Raw genomic sequence first — 15,767 nt, 5'->3', positions numbered from 1 at the left:
GGATAAAATATAATTTCTCTGACTTTTTTGTATTTGCTAAAATTGATAAGTATGAGGTTTCCTCGAACAATTTTAAATAAGATGCGTATATATTCTCATACGTATGATGACATGAATTGAAAGTTGAATTTAGTATAAAGTTATAAATAGGAAGTCACTATCAAATTAAGCCACGTCGATAAGACGCGTAAGTGTTTCTACAACTTAATTACTTCAACCAGTAATGTAATCATTTTGACTTTTTAAATTTGAAAAATATTATATATAATAATAATATAATTCATACAGTAATTTCTATAAATTTTTTAGATTTTTCATTTTATTTTATCATTCTAGATATATTTATAAAAAATAATGTTATATACGTTGTTGGATACGAATCGTGTCCAATTTGCCTTTTTCTAAATCATAATTGAAGTCCTAAATCATATTTTAGATGAAAACTTCACAATCGTTGCACAAAAACAAAGAAAATTTTGCTTGTTATTTATTCATTTTAAGTAACTTGCACTCTTAGATATATAATTTGTCATATTGACCCAAAAATAAAAGTCATTTGTCACACTTATTTTTGGTACATTTTTTTTTGTATTACATCAATTTTCAATTCATTAATGCTATTTTAAGCAATTTTTTCTGACCAATGCATTTACAAATCCCCACGTTATTAGGCGACTGCTAATTTCCATTAACAAGTTGCTTAATCCATAAATATGTATTCTCTCTCTTCAATATTTTATATTTTTCTCTTATAATTAATAAAAATATTATGAGTAAACAAAAAATCATAATTTATTTATAATTTAAAAAAATACAAGTTAGAGAATTAATCATTCAATGTATGAAGTCAAGTAAATATACATGTGGAGTACCTCATTCTTATTACATGGCTCATAATTGTATCATTAAAAAACTTAACATGGAGGTTCCCCGAACAACCTCTAATACATATTGTAAGGATATATATAGAGGAACAACATTAGCAATTACTATTTCATTATTATTGTACCACTAGACTAGACAAGACAAGTTCGTTGGTCAAATTATGATTTTTATTATAATTATTATTAATATAATTTATACTTATTATTATTAATTATTATATTATATTATATTAATATTAATAATCCGTATGTAAATCATGCTTTTCTTGTAGTGATCATGTCATCATTATCATTACCAAGTGCTCCCATAACCTCCTTACATGATGGATATGAGCCTAAACAAAGGCAAAATATTAGTTCAACATTCATAAAAATCATAACAATAATAATAAAATAGAAAATAACACAATGTAACATATGTGGTCTTGTTGAGACTGTGTTGTGATTGAGATCCCAAAAAACAACCACAATATTAATTTGAAAAAACAAACGAAGATTTAGACCACTAACCTCATTAAAAAATGAAAAGTTGATCCAATCAGACAGAAACGACCAATATGCAAAACTCGTCACAAGAAAACAAGAAATAATGTGAGTCATAGCAACATCAAATGAAACATTCACAACCTCATCACAATTGTCGTTGGAGAGAAAACAAAGAAGAAGGTCAAATTATGTCATTGTACAATGAAGAAGTGAAAAGGAAAAAATTTACAACAAATTTTAAAATTCCGTGTAATTCAATGTAAAATTCTTCGATTTATTTTCAAAATTATTATCATATTTTTTAATTTTTTTTTGATAAAGAGTTCTAACGTAAAAAAAATATATAATTAACCATTTTGTACTAAAGAAGATACTCAAGCAAGCAATATACTGTTACAACTTTTATATTTTTATCAAATAACTAATGTAATATGTGTTGGATATATTCTCCTAAGAAATGATTATATATATAAACAATAACTCCCATTTAAAGTAATTCAAAAATCAAATGTAACACATTAAATTATGTTTTTGAAAAATAACACTCGTACACTATAGGTAATACACTCTATGCTCTAACCAACTATTTTTTAAAGTAAAGTAACTAATAATTTTATTTTAATATACTTTATATTATAAATTAAATTTATAACTATTATTTCTTCACTAAATCTCTGCTTTCAAATAAAATAATTGGGAATTTGTTCTCAATAGTACTCTTTTTTTTTCACAACACAAATAATATTTTAGAAGGTGATTTAGAAAATATTTTATTTTTAACTAATTAATCCATCTCAATTACAAACGTTTACCTTGAACAATGCTATTTAACAAATTATATAATTAAAATAAATTATGCTACATTATTTATATAAATATGTATTGTTCGTTTAAAACATTATATATATTTTGAATTAAAGTAATTAATGATAAGATATTTTTCTTAAAATTATCATTTCTATAATAAAGTAATATAAAAATCGATACTTACAGTTAATTACTATAACTAAGTTTCATTTATAGATGAACTTTTTTTCCACTTTCTATAAACTAAGAATATTTTGTAAAAACATTAAGCTATTTTTTCCCTCTATTAATTAGGATAAACTTTTACTCGTGTTAGTTTCTAAATAATATAATTTTTTTTTATTTCAAACATAAACATTAATTATTTTGTCGAAACGAAATAATTTTTTATTAATAATATTTATACGTAATTCATCTTTGTAGAAATAACAAGAATTGGTAATTCTGATATTGTTGATTAAGGAAAGAGCAAAAGAACAATGTAAATAATCCCATAAAGAATAAATAAATATATGTATATATATATTTTCATCATAATACATATTTAATCAATTTGATAAAGCTATATTCATAACTTACCAAACTTAAAAAAGTCTCACATGTTTAATTTATTTCCATTTAATATAATAAAATGTTTATTATTAACAACAAAATTATCTACTGTTTTTATGCAAATTTTATATATATATATATATTTTAAATATTAGTATTCTACAAAAAAATTGATTTTTTTTAGTCAATTTGGAACTTCAATAATTAGTCTTTAATTAATTAATCAATAAAGAAAATAGTGGTTACATTAGGAAATTAAAATATTGGTGACGAAAGAACCCAATTAAATCCGATTTCAATATGAAGTAATCTTATAAGAATCTTAAGATATATAAGAATGACATTTTTCCAGCTTCCAAGAATTTAATATCTAAAAAACAGAACACAAGGTGACGTAACACTTAATTGATTCTCATAAACTCTGGAAGAATTTAACGAAAGAAAAAATTGTAAAATTTAAGGATAAAGTGATAAACATCTCTCTCCTCAATTTCAGACGAGACAAAACGGGAAGCAGCGAATCGCTCATCACAAAATAGAAAAGGAATCAAATAATAAAATAAAAAGTTATGTAATAATAATTAAATAAAGTGACAAATATATCCCATAGCAAACCACGTGGCGATGCGCAAGAGGAAATTGGCGGTGGTCCCTGTGAGATTGACTGCGACACCCGGTAGCCGGTTAAATTTCCCACGCCACCGATGAAAGTGACATCAGACGAAACGACACCGTTTGGGGTCCAACCTTTGCATATAAATAGGAGTACGTTGTTATGTTGAACACTTAACTCTTTCAACTAGGAACCATTCTACGTGTTGTCCGTTCCATGTCTCACTCCTTCATCTTCGTTTCTTAAATCATTTCCTTCTTTCTCTCTTTGTCTTGTTTTTTTCTCTTTGCATTCTCTCTGTTCTTCTTTTTCTCTCTTCGTCGTAGTTCACATATCATAACGCAATGTGTGGCATACTTGCTGTGCTTGGTTGCTCTGATTCATCACAAGCCAAGAGGGTCCGCGTCCTTGAGCTTTCTCGCAGGCAATGATTCTCTCTGTCTTCTTCTTATTTACACAAAATCAAACAAGCAAAATTAATCTTCACCTGCTTTTTTTCAAATAATACCCTTTGCTCAACTTTGATGTTTTCTAGGCAAAGTTTCTTCTTTTGTGCATTTTTCCCATTCCAAAAAAAATAATTCTTACCCAACTGAACTTTTCTGTGACTGAAAAGTGGAAACTCAGCATGATGGTAACTGTATTTTTAGCAACTAATACACTGAAATATAATTAAACCAGCTGTAAAGATGACTGTGACACTTAGGAATTGAGATAAAAGGGGGAACAAAATATACTTGTCATAGATAATTCTTTCGTATAAGAGAATTGGAAAAGTTAAGTGTCCAAAAGTTGTTTAATTTATTATCATACTTTGTTTGTACACTGGCAGCAGAGCAGAAGAATCATAAAAAAGTTGGCGCTTATAATTTTGTTTTTGTTTCAACTTTGGTGGTGGTATCTTCTAGTGAAAAAAATTGGTGGACACTAATCTTTTGTTAATACCTAGAGAGAAGTGTTTGTAAATAAGTGGTAAAAATAATGAATATTGGTTTTCTACTGTCAAGTTCATTCAATATTTTAAAGGGAAGGAGTTAAACTTATGTAAGTGTTGAAATCATAGTTATTGCTTAATATTGGGGGCAGTATGATGCCAATCTTTTAGATGGAACAAGTATTTAAGGATAAACATGTTTGGAGAGAAGCTAAGTGGATTCTAGAATGAACAAGTATTCTTGTTAGATCACTAACTTATGTAGATAAACTAGTGGCATGTGGGGTCCACCTTGCTGTGAAATTATTGGTAACTTTGTGGTGGAAAAGTACAACAGTTGGAAAGTAATGGAAGAAGTTAATTTGTTTGAAAGTGGAAAAGGAAATTTTCAAAGCCTTCAGTTAAGAAAGTACAGTTTGAAGAATGAGTTAATAATTTACAATTTGATGATGTCACAGGTTGAAGCACCGTGGTCCTGACTGGAGTGGGCTCCACCAATATGGAGACTGCTATTTGGCTCATCAACGTTTAGCCATAGTTGATCCAGCTTCTGGGGATCAACCTCTCTTTAATGAAGACAAAACTATTGCTGTTACGGTAAGCCTTTGTTCAATGATTTAAACTTACACTGTTATGGCATGGAAAATTGGTAATAATAGTGATGGTAGACTTTAACTATAATTACCTTCAAAATCGTATCAACAGTTGTTTCTGATTAGTTTACACTAATTTACACTTTGATTATTAAACTCATAATACATAAGTTGTTCTACAAAAAACTGGAATGTATTCCATAGTAACATATACCTTTTGTTACATTTACTTCTTAATTCACGTTAAATATCATCCACTGAAAACCAGGTGAATGGTGAGATCTACAATCATGAAGAACTCAGGAAACAATTGCCTAATCACACGTTCCGTACAGGAAGTGACTGTGATGTTATTGCTCACCTGGTTAGTCATCTTTATGTATAATCTTGTAACAATTCTAACCTGATCATGTATGCATAAAAACCAACAGAAATTTTTTGTACTTCTTGTTCTTATCACCTGTATGCTGTTTTAGTACGAGGAGCACGGAGAAAACTTTGTGGACATGCTTGATGGTATATTTTCATTTGTTCTGTTGGATACCCGTGACAACAGTTTTATAGTGGCACGTGATGCTATTGGAGTCACTTCCTTATACATTGGTTGGGGTCTAGATGGTAATCTTCAAATATGTGCCCTGCTTTTGAATTGAATTTATGTGTATCTGTAACAAGAGATTTGAATTGAATAAATAATGATTAGTTTGCATACTCTGTTCAGGCTCTGTCTGGATTTCATCAGAATTGAAGGGGCTAAATGATGATTGTGAACATTTCGAGTCTTTTCCACCTGGTCACTTGTACTCTAGCAAAGAGAGGGAGTTTCGTAGATGGTACAATCCTCCATGGTTCTCTGAGGCTATTCCTTCAGCTCCTTATGACCCTCTAGCTTTGAGGCATGCCTTTGAGAAGGTAAGATACACAGAAGAAGACTCAACACATGATTGTAATTGAAAGTTTATCCAAAAACCACCTACTTGGTTAGCTTTTGGAAAAGCTTTTGTAGAAGTTATCAAAGTAGCTTGTAACCTTCGTATAAACTCTTTTGAATGTTATTTGCAGGCTGTGATCAAAAGGTTAATGACCGATGTGCCTTTTGGTGTTTTACTCTCTGGAGGTTTGGACTCTTCACTGGTTGCAGCTGTCACGGCTCGCTACCTGGAAGGCACAAATGCTGCCAAGCATTGGGGAACAAAACTACACTCTTTCTGTGTAGGACTTGAGGTGCGTGTGTACCTTTTCTTGCAAGTGTAGTAGATCTGTCAATAAAAGAAGGAAACCATGAAGTTTGTCTTGATCTTTGATTATATTATACTGAGTAGGGTGCACCAGACCTAAAGGCTGCAAGAGAAGTAGCAGATTACATAGGAACTGTACATCATGAATTTCACTATTCTGTTCAGGTATATCTACACGAGATAGTAGCTTACAACTCAAAATTTGGGGTTATTTTGAGGTGCAAAATCATAATTAGTAAATGTTTTATATATGGTATATGCAGGATGGCATAGATGCCATTGAAGATGTGATCTACCATATTGAAACATATGATGTGACTACAATTAGAGCAAGCATTCCCATGTTTCTTATGTCGCGTAAGATTAAGTCACTAGGAGTCAAGTGGGTTATCTCTGGAGAAGGATCTGATGAGATCTTTGGAGGGTATCTATATTTCCACAAGGCACCCAACAAAGAAGAGTTTCACCAAGAAACATGCCGCAAGGTCACAGAGTTATCATACTTATTGCCAGATCAATTTAAGTGGCTGGACTGTTGAAGTAAAAGGGTTAATGGATGATATTTTTTCTCATTTATGCAGATTAAAGCACTCCACAAATATGATTGCTTGCGAGCCAATAAATCGACCTTTGCCTGGGGTCTAGAAGCCAGAGTACCATTTTTGGACAAAGAGTTTATCGAAGTTGCAATGAACATTGATCCTGAGTACAAAATGGTGAGTGTACAAAAAGTTGCAATGCAACACCACTTAAAAAATGTTACATTTTATTAAGTGGTTTACTACTTAATCTGTTCAGATAAAAAAAGAAGAAGGGAGAATTGAGAAATGGGTACTGAGGAGGGCATTTGATGATGAAGAGCATCCTTATCTGCCAAAGGTACTCTGATTTGCAGCAATGCTTTACAACTTTGCTAAATTAATTTCTTAAACTAACATGTTAGAGTTTCATCTTATGCAGCATATTTTATATAGGCAGAAAGAACAATTCAGTGATGGAGTTGGCTATGGTTGGATTGATGGCCTTAAAGGACATGCTGAGAAACATGTAAATCTTGAATGAAACCCTATCCCTCTTATTGTCATAACATTTCATACCGCTAATTTATTCTTGGTTCTTCAAAATTTCCAATAGGTGACTGATAGAATGATGCTCAATGCTGCTAACATTTTCCCCTTCAACACTCCAACCACCAAAGAAGCATACTACTATAGAATGATATTTGAGAGGTTCTTCCCTCAGGTAAATTTAATCAACCATACCTAGATATTGAAAATTTCATGTTGATTTAACAAGGGCTTAACCAAATCTGTGTGTTCCTTAATTTGATTTTGTAGAACTCAGCTAGACTCAGTGTTCCTGGAGGACCAAGTGTTGCATGTAGCACAGCAAAAGCTGTTGAGTGGGATGCTGCCTGGTCTAACAACCTTGATCCATCTGGTAGAGCAGCACTTGGAGTGCATGCATCAGCTTATGGCAACCAGGTCAAAGCTGTAGAACCAGAGAAGATCATACCCAAGATGGAAGTTTCTCCCTTAGGAGTTGCCATCTAGAGGAAGCATGAGCCATAGCAAAGGAGTATTAGAAAACTAGTTATCATTAATCAAAATTTTGCCTGCTGTGTATTTTATCCAGGCAATGTTATGTGTTAAGTGTTGTTATCTTCTTCTTCTCTTTACTTTCAATTAATGTCACCTCACACTATCATAATGTACTTGGTTTCCAACAAAATGTTCTTTACCTGCCTCTCTTTTATCACTTCAATTTTAATGCAACCCCTTCTATTTCAACATTACTCACCAAAATTTAATCATACAAAATTTACATCCAAAAATATGAAATTTCGTAAATTTTACAATATAGATGAATGCATATTCTTCTGCTAGGTTCATAAATTATTGTATCTTTATGTTTATAAATAATATATTAATATTTATTAACCCCGTAATTAAACAAGTCTCGAATATATATCCTAGAACACATTTTTTTATTTATTTTCCTAAATACATAATCGATTAAACGTTATCAATTGTAAATTATATGACCTTAAAAATAGCTTAACACAAATCATGAATGAGAAATATTTTTTAAGAAATATTTGTTTGGAGTACAATATCACATACAAAACAAAAACGAAACAAGAGTACATCCTTGATTAATTGATATTCAATATTAATTTCTCTAAAAATATCTATAACTTACGTATAAACTAATACTTTTTTATAGAAAAATGTACTTATTTTTTAAAAATATTTATAGAAAATTTTATTACTGACAAGAAATTTGTGTAATGGGTCTTACAATTAAATTTTTGGATCAAGATGTTTGGCTTGAGCTGATTAAAAAAATATCTCAAGTTGCTTTTACAAACTCATTTGCAACCTTAATTTTAACTCGATTTAAGCTTGTAAACCTTAATTCAAACAGACACCTAATAGTTGAATAGAATCCATGAAATCAATTTCCAAAACAAATGCAGAAATGATACACTAAACTTTTCTTACTTTGATCTACATATGATCTCTTCTTCCTAAATTCTAAAAGTAAATAAATAATTGTTTCATTTAATTAGCATATCTTTATACATGAAAGAGTTGGTGCTATGATGCAAGTAACCCTCTTAATAAATGCATTATCACCTACTAATACTCATAACAGCAGTGAAGTGGAAGAAATATGTTAATTAGTTAGCAGATGACAAAACTTAGTAGAACAAAGCAGTGTAGAAAAGTTCATTCCAAGTATCTGGCAATCCAGGAAGACACCAGTGGCTACAATCAGCTGAATAGTCAGGTTTGGCTCTCTGCTGAGGGTTCAAATCACCACTGTAAATGGAGGGATGTGCATCCTTCCTAAATGCTGATAGCATTGTAATGTCAAGAAGATAAGCAGGGTTCCTCATTTCTCTAATTACCATGTCTACAACCCTCATCTGTTCAGGGTATACACCAGGGTATGCTGCTGTGCCACTGCTAATAATTGGGGTAGTTTCACCATAGCAGTTCTTTGTACTTAGTCCTGCTGTCACTCCAGAATTCCATTCATTTGGGCTGCATACCAATCACAGAGTTTCACCACAGTACTTTTATACTCAAATTTGTACAAAAAACACACACTTGGTTAACTAAATCACTAATGAAGATTTTACAATATGTTAAATATGACATTATTTGTGAAACACAAATCACTTTTTTTTCTTTGTACCAAAAATTATTGCCACTTGTATGGATGCATATCCATGTTGTAATGCTTGTGTTTAGAAACTTTTGAGACTCTCTTTGTTCAAGGATTGGCTAAGTATAATTCATTAATTATCATTCAGTTCTTCTAATATTTTTACTAAAAAATTATTCATCAAAACTTTATAATTAACTAGTTATAACTCTTAATAGATAATATGACCAATTCATTCAATGTAACAAAATCATAGTAAAATAAAACTTTATAATGTTGGTGAGCATACTATTATCTCATATATAACTATTCATCATTGTAGCTAATACAATAATTAAAATATTATAACAATAACTTGCATATAAAATTAAGAATTAAAAACGATTATTATATGGACTATAAATTAAGTCAAAAGTAATATAAATGAAAAAACAATCTTTGTTATAAGGTTTAATTAGTATTTGATAAGTTAAATCAACATTAAAAATAGTTATCAAAACTTAAAAGTATGACTTTTTTTAGAACCTTTAAAAATTGACTAAAGCCTTTCATAGGAAAAAAAGGACAATAATGGCCATATTGGTCAACAGTGATTTTATTTTTTTGGGTGGTGTTATTGTTAAGCCCCAAAAGCACAAAAAGCTGTATTGGGCTCCAGATCTAGACCAATGGACTAAATCTGGCCTTCCCTATATTCTTACTTTTTACATCACTTTTTCTATTAATAGCACTATGTCACTGTCCTTTGTTTCTTAACTATTGTTTTAAAATCTTTGAAAGAGAATTTAGAAATAACTTTTGGAATAAAACTTTTGATAAAAAATTATTAAATTTGAAATTAACATTTTAAAAATGACAGGTCCATGTCACATCATCATATGGCATTTAAGCAAGTGTTGAATGAGAAGCTCAAAAAAGAAAATGTATGAAAGGGCCCCACACATAAATAGTAATTATGTTTTTTCTATAAAACATATTTAGTAGGGGACTAAAACAGTTGATGCATGAATGATTTCACCGACACATTTTAAAAGAGAAAATGGAAATTTTCTCAGACATGCATCACCATGATTATGCAGGAGGTGAACAACTTTTCTTCAAATTGAATGGGGATGGATTGTTTAAGGCCAATAAAAGTGCCAACTACACTTCATGTGAGCATCAGTAACCAGGAAAGCCACAAAAAGGTTACTTTGCAAAAATTGCAGTAGTATAGCTCCAATTTTTCAATTTTAAAAATACTTGTACATAGAAACTAAAGTAAAGTTCAACAATCTTAATCAAAATATCAATTATCAGAATCAAACAACAAAAGGCTTTCTTAAGTATACTTAAAACATTCTTTTATGCATGCTGCTCTTCTAAAGGCAATAACTCACATTCAAAGGGTAAAACAAGTAATTTGAGTTGATGGAAAAAAGTAGTGGTCTGAATTTCAGGTACATGTATACCAGATGATGAAAAAAATTAGTAGTCCAAATTTCATGTACAAGTATAACAACTAATAGTTGATTTTCTCATCCCCAACTAAGACTACTCATTTATCTTTCACCCGTTTAGAGAGTTAGAAATCCATAATCAACAGTACTAAATGCATTATTCAAAACATTGGGGAAATTATTGGCTAGTCACAAAATAAGGGGCACCACCACCCAAAGGAAAAAGTGTCTGCCAAACTGATAGAGATAGGACAAAGAGCTAACAGAAGCACGTGAATTTCAGGTCTAAGATAGGTAACTCTAATGGGTCAAAAGAGGGGGCTCTTAGTTTCTGCCCTTAACTCATCAGATGCAGATTTATACGCGTTGGATATGCTATTCCAATTGAACAAACACAATCATGAAGTATAGGCATACCACACTATGCTATAGTACAATAATGTAAGAGAGAGAAAGGCAGGGTCAGAGTCCATACTTTGTGTGTGTAGGAGAAATTCCCAGGAAGAACACCTTGGTTCTGGTTCTATCAATATTGCTGTCCACCCAATTAGCCCATGTTCTCATACCCCTTTCCAAAGCTGCTAAACGATCCATGTCTGGGTAGTATTTGCTTCCTAATTCAATATAATCCCACCTGCACTTAGTATCCAAAACACCAAACTACTTCAGAGTTCATTACATAATTTAAAAGAAGAAAAAAGTGTACAGTCAATCAATCAGAAATCATACTCAGCATAGCATATACTTAAGGTGATGATGACAGTAAAAGTTAACAAAATTACTATGCATATAAATTTATGATTAGATGACTAGTATATACATTATTTACTTGTAAAAGAGAAGAGATATTTGCCTACCCTTGAAGAGATCCTTGATGCTCCCACCAATGTCCAGTGTTGAAAGAAAGCACATCAGCATTTTTCCATATGTCACCATTCCCATCAACCTCCTCTAGCCTCAAAATTCTCTTCCCTTGGACCACATCAATCTCTACCAAATAAGGAGCTCTGTAAAATGAAATGGTAACACCGTAGTCCTGCACATACCATATCAAAACCCAGTCAGGGGGACCATCTTTTGCAGCTGTAACACGCTGCTTTTATAGAAGTCTACTTTATACAAACACAAAAACATGAACATAATTTAGTGTTCCAGTTTGCATCAACTAGTCCAAATATAATGGCTTAATAGTACATCTGGGCCCCCCTCACAGCACCTTTTACAACAGATACTTTGTCCTGTTGAAAATATCCAGAACCAACTCCCTTTGATTTTGAATGAAGCCTAACAAAGAGGGACACTGCACAAACTGTTCTGATGCAGGAAAACCACTGTGCTTACTTTCCTTTTCCTTAAACCAAAAACTGGAAAACTTTGCCCCGGAAATAATAGGGGTAATTAACTGACAACATCATGGCCTAAAGCTAAAATCTCAATTAATGGGACATAAAAATAGTGAGAAAATGTCCAGTGGGTAAACAAACATTATGATTGCTGGGAAGAAATTAAAGCGTTCGCACTCACCAAGAATCTGAAGGTTGAGAGTGGTTCCCCTCTGACCAATTGTGTTTGTGTCTGGGGAACTGCAGTGTATATCAGGCAAATCAATGACTGCCATTGATTGCGTCCCAGCGAGTCACCCACAAACATCACAGTTTTGCCTCTCATCTGCAGCAGAAACTCCTCCCCATTGAACCTACCAAGAACATGCTACAAAACCATTTAGAGGCATACATAGGATACTGGGGTCATTTTTTATTCGCTTCAAATTTTTGTTCTAAATCAATTCCACACTACTCACAATTCAAATTTTATCAAGTGTAAAATAAATCCGAAACAAATATTTCAAAAAAAAAAAAAACTAGGAATCATTTTCTCATTTCTGACATCACCCTTAATCAGCTATTTGAACAATCTTGTCTTTTTTTTTCACAGGTATGTTCCTTGGAAGAAAATCCTATTCTAAATATTAAATCACTCCAGTAAACTCAACCCCAGTTGGTGAACGATCTTGTTTACTTACACTGAAAAAACTAAAAGCAGTTTTCTGAAACAAGAAATTAAACACATCCAAAGACACCATTATCTGAAGAACCGTTAACTTGCAAAAACACTAAAAAATGTCAGCTTTATGCTCAAGTGTTTGTTTTGAACTTGGGGGTACCTTGGGAGGTCACAGTTGAGGGGTCTCCATCTGTATTTGAGGTATTGAGAATCTGGGCGGCCAAACATTTTGCAGTTGAACTGTGGATCTATTATGGGGCAGTTGGAGGATTGGTAGAGAGGGTATGAGTCATCTTGGATCCAGGTTCCCGCAAAGAGAGCACAGTTAGTTTGGTTGGCATGGATCATGGGTCTCTGCTGGCGGAGAGTGTTGTGGTGGTGTCTCAAGCTTAGAAGGAGAGCACAAGAGGCTGTGTGGTGGTGAAGGGAAAGAAGGAAAAGAAGTGCAAACAAGTGCGGTAAGGCAGCAGAGGGAGATTGAAAATGGAGAAGAGCCATTGGAGAATCTGTGGAGAGAAAGAGAGAGAAAAAAAAAGGTTGAAGACAAAAAGGACAGGGAAAGGGGAGAGGGAAGAAGGATGTTTGGACCCTTTTGAAAAAAAAAATGTGAATATATAAAGGATTGAGGTTTTTGGTTTTCTGTGAATAAAATGACACAAAACAATGGTGCAAGTTTTGTTTGGTTGTGTAGATGGGAAGAAGGTACATCAAAATCCTCAAAGTGAGGTAAAACAATTCAGTTCATTTAACATCAAATCTCATACACATAATCAATTAAGCGGAATTATTGAATAAAAACACTGTATTGTGAGATTTTAAAACAGTGTGAAACCAACATTGTGGCCAACATGGGAGAATGTGAGAGAGGGGTTGTGTTTGTGTGTTTTTAAACACCACAATGTTTTTTTAAAATGGTGCAACAAAAAAATTATGAAAGTAGAGAGATTTTGAAAATTTAATAACATAAGAAGTTAGAGAGACTTTTATTGAAATTTTAAATGCATAACAGGACTTTGAATTTGTTAAAGTGTAATTTAACTTAGTTTTAAATTAAGGTTGTCCTATTTTAACACAATTTTATTATAATCTAATTTGAATTAAAACATAATATAGTTTTAATTTAAATTAAATTTGAACTAAATTCATGATATTTTGATACGAATTTAGTATAATTTAATTTTAAATTAAAATAATTGAAGTGGTTTAGTATAACATTATTTTAATTTAATTAAAAAAATAAAATAAACTTTGAGTCATTTTATGGGGAAATGTGAAGTTGTGAAGGTGAGAGGATTTTAGTTTTATAAACCCATAATATGTCATGAATGTAAAAACTTAATCATATAGGTAAATTTTAAAAAAAATATTCACATTTTAATAATCATTTGCGACCAAAAACACTTTACTTCCTGTTTTTACTTTTATTTTTTCAACTAAAGCACTAACTTGTTACGTAAGATGTTGAACGAGGAGAATAAAATTTGTGGTTCTACTATCAATTTTGTTGTAAGGAAATAAATTTTAATAACAAGTTTCTACATTTTTAGTTTAATAATATTTATTGTTTTAATTATTAAAATAATATATATTTTATTTAAAAGTTTAATTGTTTGAAGGATAGTAGAAGTATTTTTTGAATAACTTTGGAGTGACCTCTTTAATGAAAAAGTTATTTCAAATTACCCAAAATATTCCAAAGCAAATTCTTGTGAGAGTTTTTTTTAAGACTATGAGAGATAGAAAAGGAGAGAAGATACATAAATAAGGAAGAAATTGGATTTTGTATTCATAAATATTTTTAAAATTTAATAATTACAAATTTTTACAAAAAATTTTCGTCAATAAAATTATTATTTTAATATAAATATTGTGTTGTCCTTATTGGGCTTGGAGAAAAAAATACTTCTCACTTGAGTATGTTAATATCTTTTACTAAAATAAGGCAATTTCTCCTTCCATCATATCAATTTAAGCATGCACCCAATCAGTTTTAGAAAATGACAAAAATATCCCTCTTAAATGACGAAAATAACCTTACATAAAAATGGAAAAAATTATTTTTGAAATTTTTATCTGAAATATTTTGGATTTCAATTTTCGGAACATATTTTTGAATTCTCAAATTTTTTATCCAGAATGTGTTTTTGTTTTGTGTTTAGAATTTTTTTTTCAGAATATATTTTTTTATTTCTCAATTATAATTATTATTTTGAATTTTTTAATTTGGAATAAGTGTAGTTTTGGAAATTTAAAAAATTGATATGGTGGAGGTTAAAATTGATATGGTGCAGGAAGAATTTGCCCTAAAACAAATATGACTTAAAATTTATTTCAACAAAAATATTTTTTTATTTTAAAAAAACCGAGTCCTATGTTAAAGTAATATTTTTAATTAGAAAAAATCATTGAAATTGCTCTCGTTATTTTTCTCATTGAGTTTAAACTCACTCTTAAATATTCTAAAATATTCTAGAAGCATGTTTGAAGTGCAAAAAAATGTACTTGAAAAAGACTAAATACGAAATTTCATTTCATTTTCTAATTTGAAAAGTTTATCCATTATAGTAAAAGTAAAATTAGAAACAATAAAAAAATGTTGATATAATTTTTTTAAAATAAAAAATTGCAAAAACATGTTTAAAATTGTAGGTGGATGCTTCCCTTCCCAGGTAGAACTTGGTAGCATTGTGTTGGTGGGTTAGTATAGGATGTGTCCTAAAGGATTGGTATACCCCTTTGTAGGAAAGAACCTTTTAGCCCTTCCCTCAAAACAAAACCCAACTTTTGTTAGAAGCATATGTTCCTTGCTTTTCGTTAGAACATTATATTTCCACAAAATTTTTATTTAAACGTTTATATGTATTTAAAATGTTAAGAACCTCTAAAATTTATGTTTTATCTTAATTTTCAATATTATAGAATTGTGATATTATTTTTATAATATTTTTTTATGTGTTATTTAGTTACTCTAATAATTTTAACAACACTCTTTCAACCATAATTGAAGTGAAATTTTAAAAACATAAATTGTTATTATTATTGT

The 15,767-nt window shown here is 30.7% G+C and overlaps 2 protein-coding genes across 3 annotated transcripts; one reads left to right on the top strand and one right to left on the bottom strand.

The window, feature by feature from the left end:
- The first annotated feature begins 3,517 nt into the window (after positions 1-3,517).
- On the top strand, positions 3,518-7,838 carry LOC137831482 (asparagine synthetase [glutamine-hydrolyzing] 2). Its single transcript, XM_068639170.2, has 13 exons — positions 3,518-3,766; positions 4,735-4,873; positions 5,138-5,233; positions 5,346-5,487; positions 5,591-5,781; positions 5,932-6,093; positions 6,192-6,272; positions 6,371-6,592; positions 6,689-6,823; positions 6,906-6,986; positions 7,068-7,154; positions 7,242-7,349; positions 7,445-7,838. Exons 1-13 carry the CDS (start codon positions 3,687-3,689, stop codon positions 7,658-7,660), a joined length of 1,740 nt encoding a protein of 579 aa, XP_068495271.1. The 5' UTR covers positions 3,518-3,686; the 3' UTR covers positions 7,661-7,838.
- Positions 7,839-8,651: 813 nt separating this feature from the next.
- On the bottom strand, positions 8,652-13,466 carry LOC137831481 (protein PMR5). Of its 2 annotated transcripts, none has more exons than XM_068639169.1 (5): positions 12,885-13,466; positions 12,245-12,416; positions 11,578-11,756; positions 11,196-11,354; positions 8,652-9,157 (listed from the first exon to the last, which is right to left on the bottom strand). In XM_068639169.1, the coding sequence occupies exons 1-5, from the start codon at positions 13,430-13,432 to the stop codon at positions 8,812-8,814; spliced, it is 1,404 nt and encodes a 467-aa protein (XP_068495270.1). In that variant the 5' UTR covers positions 13,433-13,466; the 3' UTR covers positions 8,652-8,811. The 2 variants fall into 2 exon arrangements, with proteins under 2 accessions (XP_068495270.1, XP_090160124.1); XM_090303998.1 differs by having other exon boundaries at positions 12,245-12,430; positions 12,885-13,314.
- Positions 13,467-15,767: the final 2,301 nt, after the last annotated feature.

This window comes from Phaseolus vulgaris, chromosome 6, assembly GCF_051622355.1.
Source record: "Phaseolus vulgaris cultivar YP4 chromosome 6, ASM5162235v1, whole genome shotgun sequence".
NCBI lineage: Eukaryota > Viridiplantae > Streptophyta > Magnoliopsida > Fabales > Fabaceae > Phaseolus > Phaseolus vulgaris.
Note: the sequence above shows the minus strand (reverse complement) of the source record. Positions and strands in the feature narration are given on the sequence as shown.